At 37.5% G+C, this 27,578-nt stretch overlaps 1 protein-coding gene across 12 annotated transcripts in view; it reads right to left on the bottom strand.

Annotated features, from left to right (window-relative positions):
- Positions 1 to 27,578, bottom strand: part of CEP170 (centrosomal protein 170) — a 147,064-nt gene that overhangs the window by 93,902 nt on the left and 25,584 nt on the right. For 9 of the 12 annotated variants that reach the window (XM_024740470.1, XM_024740472.1, XM_024740475.1 and 6 more), the window contains exon 2: positions 15,388 to 15,533. In XM_024740470.1, the coding sequence (XP_024596238.1) occupies positions 15,388 to 15,492 (105 nt within the window). In that variant the 5' untranslated portion in view covers positions 15,493 to 15,533. Of the gene's footprint in view, positions 1 to 8,417; positions 8,541 to 15,387; positions 15,534 to 19,068; positions 19,158 to 19,907; positions 20,058 to 27,578 lie in introns of those variants that run through there. The other 3 variants (XM_024740468.1, XM_024740469.1, XM_024740477.1) reach the window with 3 other exon arrangements.

The raw sequence follows: 27,578 nt of genomic DNA, 5'->3' as shown, positions 1-27,578 counted from the left end.
GCTCTGTCTTCTTTTCTTCATTTTAAATGATACTCTCTTCCTTAGAACTTAACCGTCTCTTCCTAGATTATTATAATCATCTAACTGCTTATACCAATTCCAATCTCTAATCCTAAGCAGTAATATAGAATAGTAGTTTAAAGCACAGGTGTTGGAGTCAAAAAGAACTGGTCCAGCCACTTGCCAGTTTTGGGATCTTGGTAAAATTACTAATCTTTGTATAATCATTCTACAAAAAGGTAAACTTAGCTCACAGATTTTTTTTGTGAGGATTAAATGCATGGGAAGCATCTGAAAAGGCAATATCGCTCTGCCTAAAAACTCCTCTTACTGGCTAAGGTAAGATACACCAAGTCTTTAATATAGAACACAAGGCCTGCCACGATCTGGCCTCTTCTAATGCCCAAGTCTTAATTTCTCAAAACGTTTGCCTTCACATCTTATATACAAACTTCAAGGAACTATTTTAATTTACCTAAATAGACACTGAATGCCATGCTATCTCCAATACCACGCACTCAACCACACTCTAACCTTCCAGAAACCATTTATTCATCTTTCAAGATAATTCAGCTAAAGCCATCTCCTCCAGAAGTCTTTCCAGATTTCACATTCCCACATTTCCTTGCAGGCGGAACTGACCAACCTCTTTTTTCTGTACCCCATACCAACTCCCATCACTGTCTTGTACATACTGTTTATACCCACTTATTTACATACACATATCCTTCTACTAGACTCTAAGCCTTAAAGGACAGAAAGACCCTATCTATATACACATTGGATATGAAATGGCTATTACTTCTCTTTCCTACTAAAAATATGAAAGAAAAAGACACAAATACATGGATACATATGTTAAGTAAAAACTAAAAAGAGAAAGATTGCCACTGTATGTCTCATCATTTAAAAATTTTAAAAGAGGGGCTTCCCTGGTGGCGCAATGGTTAAGAATCTGCCTGTCAATGCAGGGGACATGGGTTCGAGCCCTGGCCCGGGAAGATCCCACATGCCGCACAGCAACTAAGCCTGTGTGCCACAACTACTGAGTCTGAGCTCTAGAGCCCATGAGCCACAACTACTGAGCCCACGAGCCGCAACTACTGAAGCCCGTGCACCTACAGCCAGTGCTGTGCAACAAGAGAAGCCATTGCAATGAGGAGCCCACACACTGCAACAAAGAGTAGTCCCCGCTCGCCGCAACTAGAGAACACCCGCATGCAGCAACGAAGATCCAACACAGCCAAAAATAAAAAAATAATTAAAAAAAAATGTTCTTTAAAGATAGTGTAGCTGAAATATTCTTTGAAAGTCCAGTTGCGTTTTTACAATCATAGTAATAAACAGTGATTTATCCTTTGCTATGTGCTCCAAAGGATAGAAGAAAATTACTAACCTATGATCTTCAAAACACATTCTGTTAATATATCATACAAAAATTAAAATATTAAAACAGTGAGTCAAATATAATTTTATTATATTTTCTATTATGCATTAGGAAAACTAAGTAGTATGATGATGATTCTCCAAACAGAGCAAAATTCATGCATTTGGTACAATTAAGATAAAATTAGAATTTAGATATGAACTTTTTTCAAAATGCAACTCAACTTGTATATAGAAGAATCCAATATATTGTAATAAAACACAGTGACTAAGTCTTTCTGAATCTTAATTTTATCATCTGTAAAATGGAGGTAATTATATCTTTAAGAAATTCTTGAGGAACAACTGAACTAACATAAATGAACACTGAGAACAACAGAAAGTATAATTCAACGGCATGGCACTTTTAATAGTAGTAATATTATGTATCATTCAAAACAAAGACGGGGGGCTTCCCTGGTGGCGCAGTGGTTGAGAGTCCGCCTGCCGATGCAGGAGACGCAGGTTTGTGCCCCGGTCCGGGAGAATCCCACTTGCCGTGGAGTGGCTGGGCCCGTGAGCCATGGCCACTGAGCCTGTGCATCCGGAGCCTGTGCTCCGCGACGGGAGAGGCCGTGGCAGTGAGAGGCCCGCGTATCGCAAATAAAAAAACAAAAAAAACAAACACGGTATAATCTTTACCCAATAATTACACTTTATACCATTCATTCACAGCTCTCTAAGAGTTATTTTACAAATGTCTTATGGAACATAGCATGGTATAATCATCTTTCTATAGCACAACAAACAAGCACAGCAAGTTCATTAATTTGCTAAAGTCTTCCAAGGTAAGTGGCAGAAACAAGACTCGAATTCCAGAATCCCTTGTTTAATCACCAACTCTTTAATATCCAAGCACATTTTCTTCTCAATGACCACATTCTTTAGACTAGCATTTTTGGAATGAGATGAAATAACAACAAAATATTCAAAACTTTTTTTTTGGTCATAATTAACAAAAAAATGTAATTGTAATCAAACAGAGCATATGACCTCATGGATTATTTGTTTCCATTTTGCACTGGGTTTTAAGCTACATTATCATCAAAGTATTGCTTACAATGCCGGTAAATCTATTTGTAGTTGAAATCTTTACAGGTAAGAAACTACTGAAAATTATTCAGAGGCAGAGATTCTAAAACCTAACTACTAACCAGTTGTTTCCTGTATGTTACAAATAAAGGGTTATAAACCATAAATACTAAATTAGGTGAGCAAAATTTAAAAGATCTTCTTTTATTGACGCTTTAAAAAAGCAAATAGTAATTATTTGTATTTCTAACAATTTTACTTCTCACAACAACTGATCTAACCAATGTAGAACCATTTCATCTACATAACGCCTTAAAATGAAAACATAACTTCATCAACTCTAGAGCTCTGAACAAATATATTTCACTAATATTTATATACTTCTAAGTCTCCACTTCTCCATACGTGAGCTTAGTTCACTTTTCAGAAATAATATAAAAAGAATAGTAAGTTTTAAATAATCCATTTATTTTACTAATATTCTATGAAAGACTAAACCATTTATTTATTTTATTTTACTTTTTATGGCTTGGTCTTTTTTTTTTTAACATCTCTATTGGAGTATAATTGCTTTACAATGGTGTGTTAGTTTCTGCTTTATAACAAAGTGAATCAGTTATACATATACATATATCCCCATACCTCTTCCCTCTAACGTCTCCCACCCTCCCTACCCCACCCCTCTAGGTGGTCACAAAGCACCGAGCTGATCTCCCTGTGTTATGTGGCTGCTTCCCACTAGCTATATATTTGACATTTGGTAGTGTATTTATGTCCATGCAACTCTCTCACTTTGTCCCAGCTTACCCTTCCCCCTCCCTGTATCCTCAAGTCCATTCTCTAGTAGGTCTGCATCTTTATGCCCATCTCACCCCTAGGTTCTACATGACCATTTTTGTTTTAGATTCCATATATATCTGTTAGCATATGGTATTTGTTTTTCTCTTTCTGACTTACTTCACTCTGTGTGACAGACTCTCTGGCCATCCACTTCACTACAAGTAACTCAATTTCGTTTCTTTTTGTGGCTGAGTAATATTCCATTGTATACATGTGCCAAATCTTCTATATCCATTCATCTGTTGATGGACACTTAGGTTGCTTGCATGTCCTGGCTATTGTAAATAGAGCTGCAATGAACATTATGGTACATGACTCTTTTTGAATTATGGTTTTCTCAGGATATATGCCCAGTAGTGGGATTGCTGAGTCATATGGTAGTTCTATTTGTAGGTTTTAAGGAACCTCCATACTGTTCTCCATAGTGGCTGTATCAATTTACATTCCCACCAACAGTGCGAGATGGTTCCCTTTTCTCCACACCCACTCCAGCATTTATTGTTTGTAGATTTTTTGAAGATGTCCATTCTGACTGGTGTGAGATGATATCCCATTGTATTTTTGATTTGAATTTCTCTAATGATTAATGATGCTGAGAATTCTTTCATGTGCTTGTTGGCAATCTGTATATTTTCTTTGGAGAAATGTCTATGTAGGTCTTCTGCCCATTTTTGGACTGGGTTGATTTTTTTTTTTTTTGATATTGAGCTGCATGAGCTGCTTGTAAATTTTGGAGATTAATCCTTTGTCAGTTGCTTCATTTGCAAATATTTTCTCCCATTCTGAGGGCTGTCTTTTCATCTTGTTTATGGTTTCCTTTGCTGTGCAAAAGCTTTTAAGTTTCATTAGGTCCCCTTTGTTTATTTTTCTTTTTATTTCCATTTCTGTAGGAGGTGGGTCAAAAAGGATCTTGCTGTGATTTATGTCAAAGAGTGTTCTGCCTATGTTTTCCTCTAAGAGTTTGACATTTAGGTCTTTAATCCATTTTAAGGTTATTTTTGTGTATGGTGTTACACAGTGTTCTAATTTCTCCTTTATCAAAGATAAGGTGACCATATGTGTGTGGGTTTATCTCTGGGCTTTCTATCCTGTTCCATTGATCTATTATTTCTGTTTTTGTGCAATACCATACTGTCTTGATTACTGTAGCTTTGCAGTATAGTCTGAAGTCAGGGAGCCTGATTCCTCCAACTCTGTTTTTCTTTCTCAAGATTGCTTTGGCTATTCGGGGTCTTTTGTGATTCCACACAAATTGTGAAATTTTTTGTGCTGGTTCTGTGAAAAATGCCATTGGTAGTTTGATAGGGATTGCATTGAATCTGTAGATTGCTTTGGGTAGTAGTCATTTTCACAATGTTGATTCTTCCAATCCAAGAACATGGTATATCACTCCATCTATTTGTATCATCTTTAATTTCATTCATCAGTGTCTTATAATTTTCTGCATACAGGTCTTTTGTCTCCTTAGGCAGGTTTTGTCTCCTTAGGCAGGTTTATACCTAGATTTTTTATTCTTTTTGTTGCAATCGTAAATGGGAGTGTTTTCTTGATTTCACTTTCAGATTTTTCATCATTAGTGTATAGGAATGCAAGAGATTTCTGTGCATTAATTTTGTATCCTGCAACTTTACCAAATTCATTGATTGGGTCTAGTAGTTTTCTAGTAGCATCTTTAGGATTCTCTATATATAGTATCATGTCATGTGCAAACAGTGATAGCTTTACTTATTCTTTTACAATTTAGATTCCATTTATTTCTTTTTCTTCTCTGATTGCTGTGGCTAAAACTTCCAAAACTATGTTGGGTAATAGTGGTGAGAGTGGGCAACCTTGTCTTGTTCCTGATCTTAATGGAAATGGTTTCAGTTTTTCACCATTGAGAACGATGTTGGCTGTGGGTTTGTCATATATAGCCTTTATTATGTTGAGGTAAGTTCCCTCTATGCCTACTTTGTGGAGGGTTTTTATCATAAATAGGTGTTGAATTCTGCCAAAAGCTTTCTCTGCATCTATTGAGATGATCATATGGTTTTTCTCCTTCAACTGGTTATTATGATGTAACACATTGATTGATTTGTGTATATTGAAGAATCCTGGCATTCCTGGGATAAACCCCACTTAATTATCGTGTATTATCCTTTAAATGTGCTGTTGGATTCTGTTTGCTAGTATTTTGTTAAGGATTTCTGCATCTATGTTCATCAGTGATATTGGCTTGTAGTTTTCTCTCTATGTGACATCTTTGGTTTTGGTATCAGGGTGATGATGGCCTTGTAGAATTAGTCTGGGAGTGTTCCTCTCTCTGCTATATTTTGGAAGAGTTTGAGAAGGATAGGTGTTAGCTCTTCTCTAAATGTTTGATAGAATTCGCCTCTGAAGCCATCTGGTCCTGGGCTTTTGTTTCTTGTAAGATTTTTAATCACAGTTTCAATTTCAGTGCTTGTGATTGATCTGTTCATATTTTCTATTTCTTCTTGGCTCAGTCTTTGAAGGTTGTGCATTTGTACGACTTTGTCCATTTCTTCCAGGTTGTCCATTTTATTGGCATATAGTTACTTGTAGTACTCTCTCACAATTCTTTGTATTTCTGCAGTGTCAGTTTTTATTTCTCCTTTTTCATTTCTAATTCTATTGATTTGAGTCTTCTCCCTCTTTTTCTTGATGAGTCTGCCTAATGGTTTATCAATTTTGTTTATCTTCTCAAAGAACCAGCTTTTAGTTTTATTGATCTTTGCTATCATTTCCTTCATTTCTCTTTATTTCTGATCTGATCTTTATGATTTCTTTCTTTCTGCTAACTTTGTTGTTCTTTCTCTAATTGCTTTAGGTGTAAGGTCAGGTTGTTTATTTGAGATGTTCCTTGTTTCTTAAGGTAGGATCATATTGCTATAAACTTCCCTCTTAGAACTGCTTTTGCTGCATCCCATAGGTTTTGGGTCGTCGTGTTTTCACTGTCATTTGTTTCTAGGTATTTTTTGATTTCTTTGATTTCTTCAGTGATCTCTTGGTTATTAAGTAGCTTATTGTTTAGCCTCCATGTGTTTTTATTTCTTACACATTTTTTCCTGTAATTGATATCTAGTCTCATGGCGTTGTGGTCAAAAAGATACTTGATATGATTTCAACTCTCTTAAGTTTACCAAGCCTTGACTTGTGACCCAAGATATGATCTATCCCGGAAAATGTTCCATGAGCACTTGAGAAGAAAGTGTATTCTGTTGTTTTTGGATGGAATGTCTTATAAATATCAATTAAGTCCATCTTCTTTAATGTATCATTTAAAGCTTGTGTTTCCTTATTTATTTTCATTTTGGATGATCTGTCCATTGGTGAAAGTGGGGTGTTACAGTTTCCTACTATGATTGTGTTACTGTCAGTTTCCCCTTTTATGGCTGTTAGTATTTGCCTTATGTATTGAGGTGCTCCTATGCTGGGTGCATAAATATTTACAATTGTTATATCTTCTTCTAGAATTGATCCCTTGATCTTTAGGTAGTGTCCTTCTTTGTCTTTGTAATAGTCTTTGTTTTAAAGTCTATTTTGTCTGATATGAGAATTGCTACTCCAGCTTTCTTTTGATATCTATTTGCATGGAATATCTTTTTCCATTCCCTCACTTTCAGTCTGTATGTGTCCTTAGGTCTAAAGTGCGTCTCTTGCAGACAGCATATATACGAGACTTGTTTTTGTATCCATTCAGCCAGTCTATGTCTTTTGGTTGGAGCATTTAATCCATTTACATTTAAGGTAATTATCGATATGTATGTTCCTATTACCATTTTCTTAATTCTTTTGAGTTCGTTATTGTAGGTCTTTTCCTTCTCTTGTGTTTCCTGTGTAGAGAAGTTCCTTTAGCATTTGTTGTAAAGTTGGTTTGGTATTGCTGAATTCTCTTAGCTTCTGCTTGTCTGTACAGGTTTTAATTTCTCCATCAAATCTGAATGAGATCCTTGCTGGGTAGAGTAATCTTGGTTATAGGTTTTTCCCCTTCATCACTTTAAATATCCTGCCACTCTCTTCCGGCTTGCATAGTTTCTGCTGAAATATCAGCTGTTAACCTTATGGTGATTCTGTTGTATGTTATTTGTTGTTTTTCCCTTGCTGCTTTTAACACTTTTTCTTCATATTTAACTTTTGATGGTTTTATTAATATGTGTCTTGGCGTGTTTCTCCTTGGATTTATCCTGTATGGGACTCTCTGTGCTTTCTGGATTTGATTAACTCTTTCCTTTCCCATATTTGGGAAGGTTTCAACTAAAATCTCTTCAAATATTTTCTCAGTCCCTTTCTATTTCTCTTCTTCTTCTGGGACCCCTATAATTCGAATGTTGGTGTGTTTAATGTTGTCCCAGAGGTCTTTGAGACTGTCCTCAATTCCTTTCATTTCTTTTTCTTTAATCTGCTCTGCAGTCGTTATTTCCAGTATTTTATCTTCCAGGTCACTTATCCATTCTTTTGCCTCATTTATTCTGCTATTGATCCCTTTTAGAGAATTTTAATTTCATTTATTGTGTGGTTCATGACTGTTTGTTTGCTCTTTAGTTCTTCTAGGTCCATGTTAAACGTTTCTTGCAGTTTGTCCATTCTACTTCCAAGATTTCGGATCATCCTTACTATCATTATTCTGAATTCTTTTTCAGGTAGACTGCCTATTTCCTCTTCATTTGTTAGGTCTGGTGCATTTTTATCTTGCTCCTTCATTTGCTGTGTGCTTCTCTGTCTTCTCATTTTGCTTACCTTACTGCATTTGGGGTCTCCTTTTCATAGGCTGCAAGTTCGTAGTTCCCGTTGTTTTGGGTGTCTGCCCCCAGTGGCTAAGGTTGGTTCAGTGGGTTGTGTAGGCTTCCTGGTGGAGGGGACTAGAGCCTGTGTTCTGGTGGATGAGGCTGGATCTTGTTTTCTGGTGGGTAGGTCCACGTCTGGTGGTATGTTTTGGGGTGTCTGTCTGTGGCCTTATTATGATTTTACGCAGCCTTTCCACTAATGGGTGGGGTTGTGTTCCTGTCTTGCTAGTTGTTTGGTTTAGGGTGTCCAGCACTGGAGCTTGCTGGTCGTTGAGTGGAGCTGGGTTTTGGCATTGAGATGGAGATCTCTGGGAGATTTTCGTTGTTTGATATTACCTGGAGCTGGGTGTTCTGTTGTGGACCAATGTCCTGAACTTGGGTCTCCCACCTCAGAGGCACAGCCCTGACACCTGGCTGGAGCACCAAGAGCCTGTCATCCACATGGCTCAGAATAAAATGGAGAGGAGATAGAAAGAAAGAAGATAAAATAAAATTAAATTAAATTAAATTAAAGTTATTAAAATAAAAATTATTAAAAAAAAATTTTAACGTAATAAAGAAGAAAGAAGAGAGCAACCACACCAAAAAACAAACCCACCGATGACAAGAAGCGCTAAAATCTATAGTAAAAAAAGACAGACAGAACCCTAGGACAAATGGTAAAAGCAAAGCTATACAGACAAAATCACACACAGATGCATAGACATGCACACTTAGAAAAAGAGAAAAACGGAAAAAAAAAAATATATCATTGCTCCCAAAGTCCATCTCCTCAATTTGGGATGATTCGTTGTCTATTCAGGTATTCCACAGATGCAGGGTACATCAAGTTGACTGTGGTGAGTTAATCCGCTGCTCCTGATGCTGCTGGGAGAGATTTCCCTTTCTCTTCTTTGTTCGCACAGCTCCTGGGTTTCAGCTTTGGATTTGGCCCTGCCTCTGTGTGTAGGTCACCTGAGGGCGTCTGTTCTTCACTCAGTAAGGACGGGGTTAGCTGATTTGGGGGCCCTGGCTCACTCAGGCCAGGGGGAGGGAGGGGTACAGAATGCTGGGAGAGCCTGTGGCAGCAGAGGCTGGCGTGACATTGCACCAGCCTGAGGTGCGCTGTGTGTTCTCCTGGGGAAGTTGTCCCTGGATCACGGGACCCTGGCAGAGGCAGGCTGCACAGGCTCCCAGGACGTGCAGTGTGGATAGTGACCTGTGCTTGCACACAGGCTTCTTGGTGGATGCAGCAGCAGCCTTAGCATCTTACGCCCGTCTCTGGGGTCCGTGCTGATAGCTGCAGCTCACGCCCATCTCTGGAGCTCCTTTAAGCGGCGCTCTGAATCCCCTCTTCTTGTGCACCAGGAAACAAAGAGGCATGAAAAAGTCTCTTGCCTCTTCAGCAGCTCCAGACTTTTCCCCAGACTCCCTCCAGGCTAGCCGTGGCGCACTAGCCCCCTTCAGGCTGTGTTCACACAGCCAACCCCAGTCCTCTCCCTGGGATCTGACGGAAGCCCGAGCCTCAGCTCTCAGCCCCCACCCATCCCGGCAGGTGAGCAGACAAGCCTCTTGGGCTGGTGAGTGCTGATCGGCACCGATCCTCTCTGTGGGAATCTCTCCACTTTGCCCTCTGCACCCCTGTTGCTGCACTCTCCTCCGTGGCTCCGAAGCTCCGCAGTCTTCGCCCACGAAGGGGCTTCCTAGTGTGTGGAAACCTTTCCTCTTTCACAGCTCCCTCCCACTGGTGCAGGTTCCATCCCTATTCTTTTGCCTCTGTTTTTTCTTTTTTCTTTTGCCCTACCCAGGTACGTGGGGAAGTTTCTTGCCTTTTGGGAGGTCTGAGGTCTTCTGCCAGCGTTCAGTTGGTGTTGTGTAGGAGCTGTTCCACATGTAGATAGATGTATTTCTGATGTATTTGTGGGGAAGAAGGTGATCTCCATGTCTTACTCTTTCTCCACCTTGAAGCTCCTCGACTAAACCATTTAAAAACTAAATATAGGGTTTCCCTGGTGGCGCAGTGGTTGAGAGTCCGTCTGCCGATGCAGGGGACACGGGTTCGTGCCCTGGTCTGGGAAGATTCCACATGCCGCGGAGTGGCTAGGTCCGTGAGCCATGGCCACTGAGCCTGCACGTCCAGAGCCTGTGCTCCGCAACAGGAGAGGCCACAACAGTGAGAGGCCCGCGTACCGTGAAAAAACACAAAACTAAATACAATTTGCAAATATTTGTTCTTACTTCCATACAAAAGATGTGTCTTTCTGTACTAAGAAGAGTTCCATTAATTTGTAGCACTGATTCTGACTACCAGGTAACCATGATGGCGATCAAATCATGGAACTTTTTCAGAGAATACACTGTGTCCAGGGTAGTGCTAAAAGGAGTATGCTCCTATCAGATTAAGGGCAGAAGTATCTCTAGAGGTGGAGTCTGAGTAACAGGTCAAAACTGGTTTTCTTCTTGCCTGATCATGGAGTTTCACCAACTTTATATTATATTTTTTAAATAAAGCATAAATTTAAAAATAGTCATAAGTAGAATAGATGCCCACATCAGACACATTGATGAATTTTAAATAAAAATGTTATTTTAATGTTTGACTTCTTATAGTGGTAATAGTGGTTTTTGTGCTTTAAAAATTATTGATTTTCTTTTAATTTGTTATAAAGGCATTATTTTGATTATAATACCTGAATTGATTCAACGATATTTTAAAATTCTATTGCCATTGATTTCCCTCTAAATTTTTCACTGTGGTAAAATATATATAACATAATATTTGTCATTTTAACCATTTTCGTTGTACGATTCAGTGGCATTAATTAAATTTACAATGTTGTGCAATCATCACCATTGCACAATATCCGATTCCAAAATTTAACACCCCAAACCACACCCCTTTCCAAAATTCTTTCATCACTCCAAACAGAAACTGTAACTGTATAGCAATAACTCTTCAACCCTCCTTCCTCCAGCCACTGGTAACCACTAATCTACTTTGTATCTCTACGAATTTGCTTGTTTTAGATATTTCATGTAAGTGGAATCATACATTTGTCATTTGTTTCTGGCTTATTTCATTTAGCATAATGTTTTCAAGGTTCATTTCTGTTGCAGCATGTATTTAAACTTTGTTTCTTTTTGTAACTGAGTAATAATCCATTATATGTATTGACATATACTGTATTTTGTTTACCCCTTCATCTGCTGCTGGACACTTGGGTTGTTGTCACCTTTTGGCTACTGTGAATAACACTACAATGAACACTGACTTAAATACAAGTATCTGTTTGAGTCCTAGCTTTCAATTATTCTGGGTATAGCCTACTAGTGGAATTGCTGGGTCATATGATAATTCTGTTTAGCTTTTTGAGGGACCACTAAATTGTTTTCCACGGCGGCTACCCCATTTTTCACATTCCCACCAGCAAGGTACAAGAATTTCAATTTCTCCATACCCTTACCAACACTTATCTTCTTTTTTTCTTTCTTTAACATTATTGCCATCTCAGTAGATGTGAAGCAGTATTTCATTGCAGTTCTGATCTGCATTTCTTAATGACAAATGATGTTGAGTGACTTTCATGTGCTTATTAGCCATTTTTATATCTCTTTGGAGAAATGTCTACTCAAGTCTTTTGACCATTTTTTAAGGGGGCTGTTTGTATATTTGTTGTTGAGTTGTAGGAGTTCTTTATACACTCTGGATATTATAAGATATATATGGTTTTGCAAATATCTTCTCCAATTCTGAGAGTTGCCTTTTTCCTCTCTTGATAGTATCCTTAGATGCACACGTTTTTAATTTTGATGAAGTCCAATTTACCTACTTTTTCTTTTGTTGCTTGTGCTATTGGTATCATATCTAAGAATCCACTGCCAAATCCAAGGTCATGACGATTTATCCCTATGATTTCTTCTAAGAGTTTTATGGCTTTAGCTCTTATATTCAGGTCACTGATCCATTTTGAGTTAATTTTTATATATGTTGTAAGGTAGGGGTCCAAATTCATTCTTTTACATGTAGAAATCTGGTTGTCCTAGCTTTATCTGTTGGAAAGACCACTCTTTCCTCTACTGAATGGACTTGGCACCCTTCTCAAAAACCTACTGTAGCAGTTTCCTTGGGCTGCCATAAAAAAGTACCATAAATTGAGTGGCTTAAAACAGTCCAAGTTTATTCTCTCAAAGTTCTGGATTCACGAAGTCCAAAATCAAGGACTTGGCAGGGCCATGTTTCCTCCAAAACTTCCAGGGAAGAATCCTTCTCCTTGCCTCTTCCAGTTTCTGGTAGCCCCAGGTTTCGTTAGCTTCTGGTAGCATAACTCTTAATCTCTGCTTCTATCTTTACATGGCTGTCTTCTCTCTGTGTCTGTCTTCTCCTCATCATATGACACCAAGTTATATTGGCTTAAGGTCCACCCTAATGACTTCATTTAACTTGATCACATCCTCAAAGACCCTATTTCCTAATAAGATCACATTCACAAGTATGGGATATTAGGACTTTGATACGTCTTTGGGGGTGGGGGACACAATTCAAACCATAACAGCCATAGATATATGGGTTTTCTTCTGAACTCTTCATTCTGTTCCATTTGTCTGTATGTCTACCCTTATTCCAGTATTGCTAGCTTTGTAATAAATTTTGAAGCTGAGAAGTGAGTTGTGTGACCTTATTCTTCTTTTTCAAGATTGTTTTGCCATTTTTAAATTTTGCCAAACTCTTCAGAAACAGAAAATCTTTAATCAATCTTCATTATGGGTCACATTTTCCTGCTTCTTTACAGGCCTGATACTTTTTTATTGGCTAACAAACACTGGGAATTTTACCTTTGTATTTCTGTATTCCTATAAATATTCTTGAACTTTGGTCTGGGACACAGCTAAGTTACTTAAAAACAGTGTGACCCTTTTGAGTATTGTTTTTAAGATTGAGATAAGAGTAGAACTCAGACTAGGGTTAATTATTTCCCCACTACTAAGGGGTAGAGACCAATTCCCTGTGAATTGTGAGGTTTTCCAGTCTGGCTGTTGGAACAGGCACCATTCCTGACCCTGTTAGTGCCGGATACTGTTAACTCTAATTTGAGTGGGATTTTTTCCCCTGCCCTTGGGTAGTTTCTTCACATATGTGTGCTGATCAGTACTCAACTGCATACTCAAGGGTAATCCTCCACAGAGTTCTTTCTCTATGTAGCTCTTTCCTCTCCGATGGTGTGTCCTGTGAATTGGAACCCATCTTGGTCTCCTTGGACTCTCAGCTTCCTCCCTCCACCTCACAAATTGTCAGAAAACTTATATTTGTTACACATAATCCAGGACACAGACACCTTACCAGTCATGTCTCTTAATCTTACCTCCATGTAAGAAAAGATTTATTCTGCAAGTTCCTAAACAGCCATTCCCACATTTCCTAAGATACTGCTCTGCTAGTTGACAGAAATGCCACATAGAAAGTACCTCTTCCACTCTCTAATGAATGAGTTCCCCCCAGTTTGAACTTAAGATGTTTCAGTTACAAGGGGTCTATATCCAAACAGAATCATTACTGCCTTCTTCTCAGTTGCTAGTCTCACTACTCCATCTCACTGAGGAGCCCAGAAAAATCTCTGTACTATTCTATTTCTCTCATTGAATTTCTTTAAATAAGGTTTCATTATACATGTAACTCATATACTCATATAGCTATATAGTGGCTTTACTTTTACTGTCTCAAAACTATAAAATAAGTTCTTTAATTTTAAAGTAAAAACATACGTAAACATATGCAAATCCGACTTTCCTGGGGACAATGTAGGGTTTCTCAGTCTCAGCACTATTGATATTTTTGGCCAAATAATTCTTTGTTGGGTGTGTTTGGTGGGGGTGGTACAGGGGGTATGAAGAAGTATGTTATATACTGTAGGATGTTTGCAACCCCCCCGGTCTCTTGACCTTTGCCTACTGAATGTCAGTGGCAACCACCTCCAACCCTCTACCATGCACAACAATCAAAATGGGGACTTCCCTGATTGTCCAGTGGGTAAGACTCTGTGCTCCCAATGCAGGGGGCCCAGGTTCAATCCCTGGTCAGGGAACTAGATCCCAGTGCAACTAAAGATCCTGCAACTAAGAAGTCTGCATACTGCAACTAAAGATCCTGCATGAGGCAACGAAGATCCCATGTGCCGCAACCAAGACCTGGGGCAACCTAAATAAATAAATGACTAAATAAATAAATATATTTTAAAAAATCAACTGTCTCTTAAAAAAAAAAATCAAAATGTCTCCAAATACTGCCAAATATCTTTTGGGGGAATTGGGGGAAGGCAGGATCACCCCAGTTGAGAAAATCTGGGCTAACAGAAAAAATCTCTCTATTCTAAGTACTTGTTTACAGTTTTTTACCAACAAAAGGGGGGAGGGCAAGGGGATAAGATTCTAATCTAGATTACCAGGACCTATTAAAGTAACTAAATCTCAAAAACCTGGGGATCCATTTTCCTAATTACTTTGCTCAAAAACATCTTAAAAGGGCTTCCCTGGTGGCGCAGGGGTTAAGAATCTGCCTGCCAACGCAGGGGACAGGGGTTCGAGTCCTGGTCCGGGAAGATCCCAAATGCCGCGGAGCAACTAAGCCCGTGTGCCACAACTACCGAGCCTGCGCTCTAGAGCCTGTGAGCCACAACTACTGAAGCCCCTGCACCTAGAGCCCGTGCTCTGCAACAAGAGAAGCTACCGCAATGAGAAGCCCGAGCACTGCAACGAAGAGCAGCCCCTGCTCACCGCAACTAGAGAAAGCCCGCGTGCAGCAACAAAGACCCAACACAGCCAAAAATAAATAAAATAAAAAATAAATTAATTAAAAAAGATCTTCAAAGTATGTTTTAAAAGTAACTACTTTATACATAATTCAGTAAATGCCAACAATCTGTATGCTCAAACTACTGGAAGATATAATGAAAACCTCGAAAAGAAAAAGAGAGATTAACTCCAGTATCAATTAAGTACCCATAATTAAAATTCAGTTTTACTTCATTCTATGCTAATTTTATGAATTACTTACAAGTCTTATTTTAAAAGTGTATAATGTGAAACTTCTTACTTCTTAAAAACAAACTTCTCTACTCAAAGCTCTCAATTTTCAAAATATAATCTCCAAGACTTGGAACTTATTTTTAAATGATACAAGGGGAGAAAATTTATTAAACTAGTAACTAGAGCTTAAAGAGGGAGAGCTGGAAAGTTCAAATGTTAAGTAGAGTTGCTCTCCAAAGGAGCAGAAAAATATTTCATGTCAGTTCCAGGTTTTGAGTCGACACATACAGAAGGCAGACGCAATTACCTGCAACATGAGCTCACAGTCATCTCTTCCAACAAAAATCATTTCTCGTGGCAGCCTGTGGCGAGTGCCTCCACTGCTCACCAAAAACCAGGATGTTAAGCTCATTTTCTGCTTAGCTTCTAAGTCTTTGGCAAAGCTACGTCATCCTGCAGAGAGAGATTCAGAAAAACATACATTTAGATATTTTCAACTTTGGCATCTATTCACCAAACCCTATAACTAGGCCTTGGAATAGAACTGCATTCAACATTTATCCCTGACTACATAAATAAGACAGGCCACAGGTCCCAGGAAACAACGTATCTACCAAATTCTCAGCAGTAAATTAAGTCCATGGACTCCATTAAGAGTTCACTTTGCAAAGATTACAGTCCTAGACCTTACTACATCTCAAGTACAGTCATAAACTATAACCTTTACCCTATGACTTTGCAATTCCTCCAATTAAAGGTGGGAGTAAATCTTCCCACTCCATAAATCTGGGCTCTGCCTCATGACTTGTTTTGGCCAATGGAATGGTGTTAATAGCTGTGATGCAAGTGGAAGCTAAAATGTGCTTGGGCAATTGGGTTTGACCTCTTGTACCTCTGCCATTACCATAGAAAGAACACACCCTAGCTAGCCCATTACTTCAAGAAGAATGAGACACATGTAGAACAGATGTGTATCTAACACAGAACTTGAAGCAGGCCCTCAGTATATCATTCAACCCTTAGCTGAAAAATAGAATTAGTGTTGTTTTAAGCCATTGAGAGACGTGCAGTGATTTGCTTCATCACTGACTATAATGCACAAAAGGTGAGTATAATTTACTGAAATATAGTATCTTTTTTAAAGTACAGGTAGGGCTTCCCTGGTGGCGCAGTGGTTGAGAATCCGCCTGCCGATGCGGGGTACGTGGGTTTGTGCCCCGGTCCGGGGGTATCCCACGTGCCGTGAAGCGGCTGGGCCCGTGAGCCATGGCCGCTGAGCCTGCGCGTTCGGAGCCTGTACTCCGTGGCGGGAGAGGCCACAGCAGTGAGAGGCCCGCGTTCCAAAAAAAAAGAGTGCACTTAAAAAGGAATACATTAGGCAATTAAGTAGGTAGTCAACTAATAACATTTGTCATATCTCTATAGCTTATAAAGGTCTACAATTTGACATAGCTTATAAAGGTCTACAATTCTCAAGTAAATGATCACATTAGTATCATGTTAACCTCAGTAAACACTAGCAATGTTATACAAATAAGTGTCTCAATTATAAATGTTTTGAGAAAGACACTCAATTCAAATGAATATATTTGATATCTGATTAAGAGCTAACAATGGAGACCAAAGAAATTGCTTCTTTGTCTACCAAGTGTAGACCACTTAATGCACTTTCAAAAACATGCAATTTCAATTTCTCTGTCCTAACATGTACGGTACTTTTTCATTTTTTTTAAGTGAATGGTGTGTTTTTAAAAAATTTATTTATTTTATTTTTGGCTGCACTGGGTCTCCACTGCTGCACTCGGGCTTTTATCTAGTTGAGGGGAGCAGGGGCTACCCCTTGCTGCGGTGCACGGGCTTTTCACTGAGGTGGCTTCTCTTGCTGCGGAGCACGGGTCCTAGGTGTGCGGGCTCTAGAGCGCAGGCCCAGCAGTTGTGGCGCACGGACCCAGCCGCTCTGCCGCATGTGGGATCCTCCCAGACCAGGGCTCGAACCCATGTCCGCTGCATTGGCAGGCGGATTCCTAACCACTGCGCCACCAGGGAAGCCCTATACTGTACTTTCTAAATATGTTTCTTCTAGAGCAGCAGCTCCTAAACTTTTTGTCCTTAAGACTCTTTTACACTTTTTTTTTTTAAAAAGGACCCTAAAGAACATTTTGTTTACATGGGTTAGATATATTAATATTCATATTAGAAATAAAAACTGAGAAAGTGGTATGTATTAATTCATTTAAAATGATCAATAAATCAATTTTACAGAAAAAATGGCTAACATTTTAATGAAGATTTACTATATTTCCAAAACAAATAATTAGTGAGAAGAATAGCACTATTTTACATTTTTAAAAATCTCTTTAAGCTCTGGCCTAACAGAAGATTTTCATATCTGCTCTGAATTCAATCTGTTGCCATATACTGTTTAACTTAAAATATTTAAAAGCCTAGCTTCATACTTATCCCCAGATAAGTAGTGGGAAATGGGAAATTTATTTTAATAGTCTTTCCAAATAACTAAAGATAGTTTTCTTTGATACTACATCAAAACTTCACAGGTGGTAATTTCCTGAAAGTTATTTATAATATGGAATCTGAAACTTTCCATACATTTTAACATGAAAATCCATCTTCTGCTCTGAAGAGATTTTGTAACACTGTGCATTGGTCATTTGAAAAAGACTGGTTCCCTGAGTTACACAGATCTTCCAAGTGATGACACATTTCATTATACTATTTTAAAATATCACATTCATTTATATCATCACCCACCTCATCTGAAAATTCTTTAATTACTGGGCAGCTGTTAAGCAACAGAATCAAGCTCCTAAAATTCTAATTTTCTCTTAGAAAAATCTGCCTAAATTTTATTGGTAAAAAAATACTGTCAATTCTTTTCCTTGAAGTGACAGGTTTATACTGTCTGCTAAATACTCAGGTCTACAAAACCATAATTTGTCTGTCAGTCATCGTTTCAAGTAAAAATCATGTTCTATGAAACAACTGGCTAGTTCAGCTCACAACTCAATGACACAAGTGCTTTTTCTTGTGACAACTGTGGCACTTTGGTATACAGCGTTAAGTGCTTTATATGTATTTCCATTTAGTCTTACAAAACATTAAAAAGATGTAATTCAAAGGTCAAGACTTAATAAACAATCATTTTTAACACTTCATCAAGGACATTCTTAAGTGAAACTGGCTTTTTTTCTTACCTGCAAGTGCATGCCAGTGAAGAATATTATTACTATTAGCATAGTATGGTGCCAATGCCTTGACTAAGGAAGCAGCAGCTTTAGCCACCACTGTTTTTCCATATTATCAGTTCAAAGGTCTATACAACAAAAAAGCCAATAATGTTTTGATAGTATTATGAAAATAGTTTTGACCTTGTGACCCTTGAAACGGTTTCAAGGATTCCCAGAGGCCTGTTGACTGGGCTCTAAGAATTACTACTATCTTAGAGGACGTGACTATGTCATTAAGAGCATAAACTTAAGAGTCAGACAGATTGGTGGAGAAGTCTGATTCCTGGTTCCACCACTTATTTCCACACGACCTTGGGCAAGTTACTTATTACCCCGTGTCTCTTAGTTTCCTCTTGTGTAAAATGGGAATAAGGATAGTATCTACTCAACAGTTTTTTTCTTATTGATCAAAAGAATACTACTTGTAAATATTTTTCCCATGAAATTCCCATATACATTCTTATATGATTTAATTAGAAGCTATACTACAAAACAGTGAAACAAAACATTCTACAATAAGAAACACATCTATATATTAAAAGAGAAACCTTTAAAATGTAGAATTTCATGTTAAGGTAAAAATCCCATATATTATGAACTTATCTACACATACATGAAACAATTGGTTTCACCAAAATAAGCAAATAATTTTCTGTAAAGTCAGAACAATTAAGTCTTACTCCCTTCTCAATTTATTGAATTGATATGGTTAATTTGTGTGGATTCTTAAATCTTCCATTCACCTAATTTCTTGATGCAAATGTTGTTGTTAGTCTTCCATCCATCTGTCTACTGTCTGTCAAAATGCTTTTTAGCATTTTATATGTATGTCCTGGCCAAATAGAGAATCAAAAAAATTTTACCAGAAGAAAAAACCTTCAATCTAAATATGGTATATAATTTGCATACTGCCTTTCCAAGGAAAGACAATTTTAAAACATGACATTAATAAGTAAGTCAACAGTTATAAACTCATTTAAGGGAACTGAAGAAAAAAAACTTTTCAGCATTTGTATGGGCAATGTCCATAAGACATGTTAAAGGAAATCAAATTAACCTAAATACAATAAACGAAACACCAGAGCCAACCATGGGCAACAAGAACAGTTTCCAGACATTTTTTAAATCACAACGTAGTATGTAAGCATGATTCATATGCTACAAAAATATTTTAATTATTTAGACAATAGCAAGCATAATTATATACCAATATGTAATATATAACTCTACAATATAAACATACAGTAATTATATAACTATATAAAATAAAATAAAATTAAAATAATGGCTTTTTATATATTTTATTTTGACTTTCAATGACACTTAAAAGGTAACAAATATACACATTTTCTAAGAAACAAAAATGAAACGCATAATCCTCAAGATGAAGGGTATTTATTCACTGGGGTGGGGCAGTGACCGTGAGTCATCTTCTAGTTTTTCTACAATGGGAGGGAATGAGATATGATATAAACCCACTGTCTCTCAGTTCTCACATGGGACTCTTCCCTTATCTAAGACAGCTTTCTCACTGGTCCCTTAGTTGCAATGCTCTTTTCCTACTCACTGAGTTAATACTGACATTTGCATATGGTGAAAACTGAGCTTCCTCAGTGGCCAAGGCAGAAGTTTCAGCTCAGCTTCCTCTAAATGGCAGGAAAAGGGGCCTTTGGGTTTGCCGATTGGATGGAATATGCCCAAGGTCTTGACTTGGGCACTTCAGATATCCTATCTGTAAAAATGAAAAGAAAAACAAAATAACGCAAAAAAACAAGAAGAGAGCACATCAAGATAAAATGAGATATAGATATGTTATCTTGTAGTATCCAGCATATTGGGAGGCACTCAATTTATGCTCATTGCCTTTTCTCCCTCTCCTCCTAATCTTTTCTGCCAAATAATACAATAATGTTATAATTTGAGACTCAAAATACATCAACCAAACAATAAACATACGTTGAATATCTTCTATGTCAATGTTCTAAAATTATTCACTTAAAGAAATAGTTTAGGGTAAAAATTATGGCAATATAATATGCCTTATACCTTACTCATAAAATTAAAAATACTATAACCTTTATTTCATACATATTTCAATTCTGAAGAGTACATTTAATGGATCACTGATTAAAATTCCTGTAACACTTTCTCAAAGCACAAATAGTTTTCAGGTCATACTGGGGATCTAAAGACTGAAGAGTATGGAAGACCCTGACCTTTGCAAAGATTACAGTCCTAGATCTTACTACATCTCAAGTACAGTCATAAACTATAACCTTTGCCCTATGACTTTGCAATTCCTCCAATTAAAGGTGGGAGTAAATCTTCCCATAAATCTGGGCTCTGCCTCATGACTTGTTTTGGCCAATGGAATGGTGTTAATAGCTGTGATGCAAGTGGAAGCTAAAATGTGCTTGGGCAATTGGGTTTGACCTCTTGTACCTCTGCCATTACCATAGAAAGAACACACCCTAGCTAGCCCATTACTTCAAGAAGAATGAGACACATGTAGAACAGATGTGTATCTAACACAGAACTTGAAGCAGGCCCTCAGTATATCATTCAACCCTTAGCTGAAAAATAGAATTAGTGTTGTTTTAAGCCATTGAGAGACGTGCAGTGATTTGCTTCATCACTGACTATAATGCACAAAAGGTGAGTATAATTTACTGAAATATAGTATCTTTTTTAAAGTATAGATAGGGCTTCCCTGGTGGCGCAGTGGTTGAGAATCCACCTGCTGATGCAGGGGACGCGGGTTTGTGCCCCGGTCCGGGGGTATCCCACATGCCGTGAAGCGGCTGGGCCTGTGAGCCACGGCCGCTGAGCCTGCGCATCCGGAGCCTGTGCTCCATGGCGGGAGAGGCCACAGCAGTGAGAGGCACGTGTACCAAAAAAAAAAAAGAAAAAAAAAAAGTACACTGATAGTCCAATACACTCACTTGAGTATTTTCAGAAATACACAATTGAAATTTTGTTGAAATTGTTCCCTTTTTTCCAGTTTCTTCATCTCAGAATGGTAACATTTATTTGCATAATTAAACCTAAGGCTGTTATGTGTTACAGAACTACAAATTGTAGATAAAGGAAGCTTATATTAACAAAAAGTCCAACAAGGAAAGAATCCAGCTATAGAAGAAGATGCAAGCTCACTTTTTCTTTGGGAAAAAGGTCAACATCTATAGTTTACTTTTTCACCATCTGGAACAGTTCAGTTTACCCACAGGAGAATCCTCCAATCTCCTCCCAAAGTGGGCAAAAGCACACTGATGATGCTGTGGGAGCCAAGTCAAGAAGAAATAACTGGGGGGAACCTCACCATTCCATGTGAAGAGTTTCTATGTATTTATCTCCTTGGTTAAGCATAGCACCTTATCCTACCCTTGAATGACCTTGAGGGTCACATGTTTAGAGTCTCTCTGATTTAGTATCTTCAGATAATAAACCTCTAATCTTCTGTGGGAATAGGGGTTTGGGCAATGGAGCCTACTAGTTCTTTATATGAACTTCAACTGATTTTCTTGGTTTCAGTCCACCCTGTCTTCCAAGATAACTGGTATCTCACATTCCCAAGCCTTTCCAAGATTCTATGAGAATTCCTTTTTTCTTTATTTCTTCCTCCCACAGCTCCCCCTCTGCCAAAACTTTCTCAACTTCTCTTCCCAAGTAGCTTCCTCTCATTCTCTTTGTATTAGTGAGACTGGGAAGGAACAGAGAAAACTCCAGGGGCCCTATTCAGTATACTTCTAGAAAACTGCTTCTTTTATCATATGATTTTGAAATAAAATAACATTAAAATAAACTAGTTATTCAAAATATAATAAAATATCTCAATGATCATATATTATCCCAATTTTCTTTAGTGTCATAATCGTTTCCTTTTCTTTTTTCCAGATTGACTCAAGAACACTAGCTACTCTTAAAAGAATTGAATTCCCAATGATAATGTCTGCTCTCCGTATCTGTAGTTTGGTTACTTCATTCTAATTGCATTGATTTCAAACTTCAGGTTATATACTATTAAAATTACAAACACCAGCTATGATTCAACAGAAGCTAAATAAAAGGGGCAAAAGTCTCCACAGTCATGTTAATCTAACTCCGGATATGCCTCCAAACAATCCCTGGACAAATGAGCATTGTATAGTTCATCAAACAACATATGATATGCTAATGTTTCCATACTCTCAGATGAAATGGCTAAAAGAATATTCTTGGTAACTTTATGAATTTGGAAAGAAGCTACGATAAGGAAAACTAATGGATCAGTTCAAACACTTATGTATTTCAAGGTACTTCCTCATAAAACCTTTCTATTAAATTCTCCCAGTAAAACGAAGAAAAAGGCAAGCTAGATAAAACAAAAGGATCCTGTCTATGAGAGTCTCTATATGTAAGAACACAAAGAGGTTGAAAGTAAAAGGATAAAACAAGAAATTCCATGCAAACCGGAATCAAAAGAATGAGGTGGCTATTTTAATGTCAAATAAAATAGATTTTAATTCAAAAGAGCTTACAAAAGACAAAGATCATTATATATTGATAAAATGTTCAACACAGCAAGAAGATATAAAAACTGCAAACATATACACACCTAACAACAGAACATCAAAATATATGAAGCAAAAATGGACAAAATTAAAAAGATAAGTAGACAGTAGAACAGTAACAGTGAAGACTTCAAGGTCCCATTTTCAACTATGAAAAACAACCAGACAGAAGACCAATAAAGAAAGAGAAGACTTGATAACACTATGAACCAATCTGACCTAACAGATACATACAAAACACTCCACTCAACTATAGCAGAATCACATTCTTTTCAAGTGCACAAAGAATATTCTCCATAACAGACCATAATGTTAGGCCTAAAACAAGTCTTAATGAAAAGATGGAAATATTACAAAACAACTTTTCTAATCACAGTCTAATGAAATTAGAAATCAATAACAGCAGGAAAGCTGGAAAATTCTCAATATGTAAAAACTAAACAACACACTCTTTAACAATGAGTGGGTAAAAAGAAGCAATCATAAGAAAGTTAAAAAATGAATTGAATCAAATGAAAAGAACAATACAGAATAACAAAACTTGTAAGATGTGCTCAAAAGCAGTCCTAATAGAGACATTTCCAGCTGTAACTACTATAAAAAAAACAAGCAAAAAAAAGATCTCAAATCAATAATCTAAATGCACATCTTAAGGAAACCAAACCCAAAAGTAACTGAAGCAAGAAAATAATAAAGATTACTGTTTCTAGTTGTGGCCTTTCTTTTTTGCTTAAAGAAGTCACTTTAACGTTCTTGTAAAGTTTGTTTGGTGGTGCTGAACTCTTTTAGCTTTTGCTTGTTTGTAAAATTTTGATCTATCAAATCTGAATGAGAACCTTGACAGGTAGAGTTTTCTGGTTTGTAGACTTTTCCCTTTCATCACATTAAATATGTTGTGTCACTTCCTTCTGACCTGCAGAATTTCTGCTAAAAAATCAGCTCAGTTCCTTATGTGTAACTGTTGCTTATCCCTTGCTGCTTTTTTTTTTTTTTTTTTGCAGTACGCGGGCCTCTCACTGCTGTGGCCTCTCCCATTGCGGAGCACAGGCTCTGGACGCACAGGCTCAGCGGCCATGGCTCATGGGCCTAGCCACTCCGTGGCATGTGGGATCTTCCCGGACCGGGGCATGAACATGTGTCCCCTGTATCGGCAGGTGGACTCTCAACCACTGTACCACCAGGGAAGCCCCCCTTGCTGCTTTTAATAACCTCTTTTTATCTTTAACTTTTGCCATTTTAATTACAATGTATCTTGGTGTGGTGCCCTTTGGGTTGATCCTATTTCAGACTCTACATCCTGGACCTAGATGTCTGTTTCCTTTCCTAGGTTAGCGAAGTTTTCAGCTGTTATATCTTCAAATATGTTCTCTGCCCCTTTCTCTCTCTCTTCTACTTCTGGAACCCCTATAGTGTTAATGTTTTTACACCTGACTTTGTGCCAGTGGTCTCTTAATCCATCCTCATTTTAAATTTAAACATTTTTCTGTTGAGCTTGGGTGATTGCCACTACTCTGTCTCCCAGTTTGCTGACTGTTCCTCTGTATCATCTAACCTACTGCTGATTCCTTCTAACATACTTTAAAATTTCAGTTACATATTCTTCAGCTGTTTTTGCTCTTTACATTTTCTAACTTTTTGCTTAACACCCCACTTACATCAATGAACAGATCATCCAGACAGCAAATCAATAAGGAAACATTAACCTGAAATGATACATTAAAATTGACTTAATAGATATATATAGAACATTCCATCCAAAAGCAGCAGGATACACATTCTTTTCAAGTGCATATGGAATATTCTCCAGGATAAGTGACATGCTAGGCCACAAAATAAGTCTCAGTAAATTTAAGAAAACTGAAGTCATATAAAACATCTTTTCCACCAAAATGCTATGAGACTAGGAATCAACTATAAGAAAAAAACTACCCAAACCACAAACAGATGGAGGCTTAACAATATGTTACTAAACAACCAATAGGTCACTGAAGAAATAAAAGAAGAAACCCCAAAATACCTGTAGACAAATGAAAATGAATACACAATGATCCAAAATCTATGGGATGTAGCCAAAGCAGTTCAAAGATGGAAGTTTATAGTGATACAAGCTTACCTCAGGAAACAAGAAAAATCTCAAAGAACCTACCATTACACCTAAAGGAACTACCAAAAGAAAAGCCATCAAAACCCAAAGTTAGATGAAGGAAAGAAATCATAAAGATCAGAGCAGAAATAAATGAAAAAGGGACTAAAAAACAATAAAAAAGATCAACAAAACTAAAACCTAGTTCTTTGAAAAGATAAACAAAATTGATAAACCTTTAGCCAGACTCATCAAGAAAAAAGAGGGCCCAAATCAGAAGTGAAAAAGAAGTTACAACCAATGCCACAGAAACTCAAAGGATCATAAAAGTTACTGTGAACAATATTATGTCAAAACAGACAACCTAGAAGAAACGGACAAATTCCCAGCAATGTACAATTTTCCCAGTACTGAACTGGGAAGAAACAGAAAAGACTGACAGACCAATTACTAGATAAAATTGAATCAGTAATTTAAGGAAAAAAAACAACCTTCAAACAAAAGTTCAGGACCATACGGCTTCACAGGTGAATTCTAACAAACATTTAGAATTAATGAAAAGAGTTAATACCTACCCTCAAACTATTCCAAACACTACAGAGGAAGGAACTCTTCCAAACCCATTTTATGAGGCCAGCATCACCCTGATAGCAAAACTAGACAAAGACACTACAAAAAAAAAAAAAAATCACAGGCCAGTATCACTGATGAACACAGATGCAAAAATCCTAAACAAAATGTTAGCAAACCAAATCCAACAATACGTTATAAAGATTATACACTGTGATCAAATGGGATTTAACCCAGGGATGCAATGACTTTTCAATATCTGCAAATCAATCAATGTGATACCACACTAACATACTGAAGAATAAAAACCACATGATCGGGCTTCCCTGGTGGCACAGTGGTTGAGAGTCCACCTGCTGATCCAGGGGACACAGGTTCGTGCTCCGGTCCAGGAAGATCCCACATGCCGCAGAACAGCCAGGCCTGTGAGCCATGGCTGCTGAGCCTGCACGTCCGGAGCCTGTGCTCCACAATGGGAGAGGCCACAACAGTGAGAGGCCCGCGTACCGCAAAAAAACAAAAGAAACACATGATCATCTCAATAAATGCAAAAAAAGCTTTTGACAAAATTCAACATTCATTTATGATAAAAACTCTCCAGAAAATGTGTAAGGGGGGGAACATACCTCAACATGATAAAGGTCATATATGACAAGCCCACAGCTAACATCATACTCAACAGTGAAAAGCAGAAAGCATTTCCTTTAAGATCAGGAACAACACAAGGATTCCCACTCTTACCACTTTTATTTAACATAGTTTTGGAAGTCCTAGCCACAACCATCAGAGAAGAAAAAGAAACACGAGGAATCCAAGTCAGAAAGGAAGAAGTAAAACTGTCACTGTTTGCAGACAACGTGATATTACACATAGAAAATCCTAAAGATGTCACCAGAAAACTACTAAAGCTCATTAATGAATCTGGTAAACTTGCAGGATACAAAATTAATATACAGAAATCTGCTGCATTTCTATATATTAATGATGAACTATCAAAAAGAAAAATTAAGAAAACAATCTGATTTCCCATTGTATCAAAAAGAATAAAATACCTAGGAATAAATCTAAGGAGGTAAAAGACCTGTAACCAGAAAACTGTAAACACTGAAGAAAGAAACTGAAAATGATACAAATGAAAAGATATACCATGTTCATGGATTTTTAAGAATTTATATTGTTAAAATGTCCATAATGCCAAAAGCAAATAACTAGAACAAATAATTCTAAAATTTGTGTGGAAACGCAAAAGACCCTGAATAGCCAAAAGTAATATTGAGACAGAAGAACAAAGCTGGCAGTTATCACACTCCCTCATTTCAAACCATACTATAAGGCTATAGTAATCGAAACAGTATGGCACTGGCCTAAAAAAAGACACATAGGTCAATGGAACAGAAAAGAGAGCCCAGAAATAAACCCATGCTTATATGGTCAATTAATCTATGACAAAACAGGAAAGAATGTACAGTGGAGAAAAGACAGCCTCTTCAATAAATGGTGTTGATAAACCTGGACAGCTACATGAAAAGGAGTTAAACTGGACTACTGTCTCACATCATATACAAAAATAAACTCAAAATGGATTAAAGACTTAAATGTAAGACCTGAAACCATGAAACTCCTAGAAGAAAACACAGGTAGTACACTCTTTGACATTGGTCTTAGCAATATTTTTTTGGATATATGTCCTCAAGCAAGGGAAACAAACAAAAAAATAAACAAGTGTGACTACATCAAACTAAAACATTGTTGCATTGTGAAGAAAACTATCAACAAAATGAAAAGGCATCCTACTGAATGGAAGAAGATATGTGCAAACTATGTACCTGATAAAAGGTTAATATCCAAATGATATATCTGATAAAGGGTAAATATACAAAGATCTCATGCAACTCAACATCAACAGGAACATGAAAAGATGCTGAACTCTGCTAATCAACAAAGAAATATAAAGTGAAACCACAATGAGATAACACCTCATACCTGTCAAAATGGCTACCATCAAAAAGACCACAAATAACAAATGTTGGCAAAGATGTCGAGAAAACAG

This window comes from Neophocaena asiaeorientalis, unplaced genomic scaffold (assembly GCF_003031525.2).
Source record: "Neophocaena asiaeorientalis asiaeorientalis breed wild unplaced genomic scaffold, Neophocaena_asiaeorientalis_V1.1 scaffold291, whole genome shotgun sequence".
Classification (NCBI taxonomy): domain Eukaryota; kingdom Metazoa; phylum Chordata; class Mammalia; order Artiodactyla; family Phocoenidae; genus Neophocaena; species Neophocaena asiaeorientalis.
The sequence above is the reverse complement of the archived record's forward strand: the minus strand, read 5'-3'. Positions and strand labels throughout refer to the sequence as shown.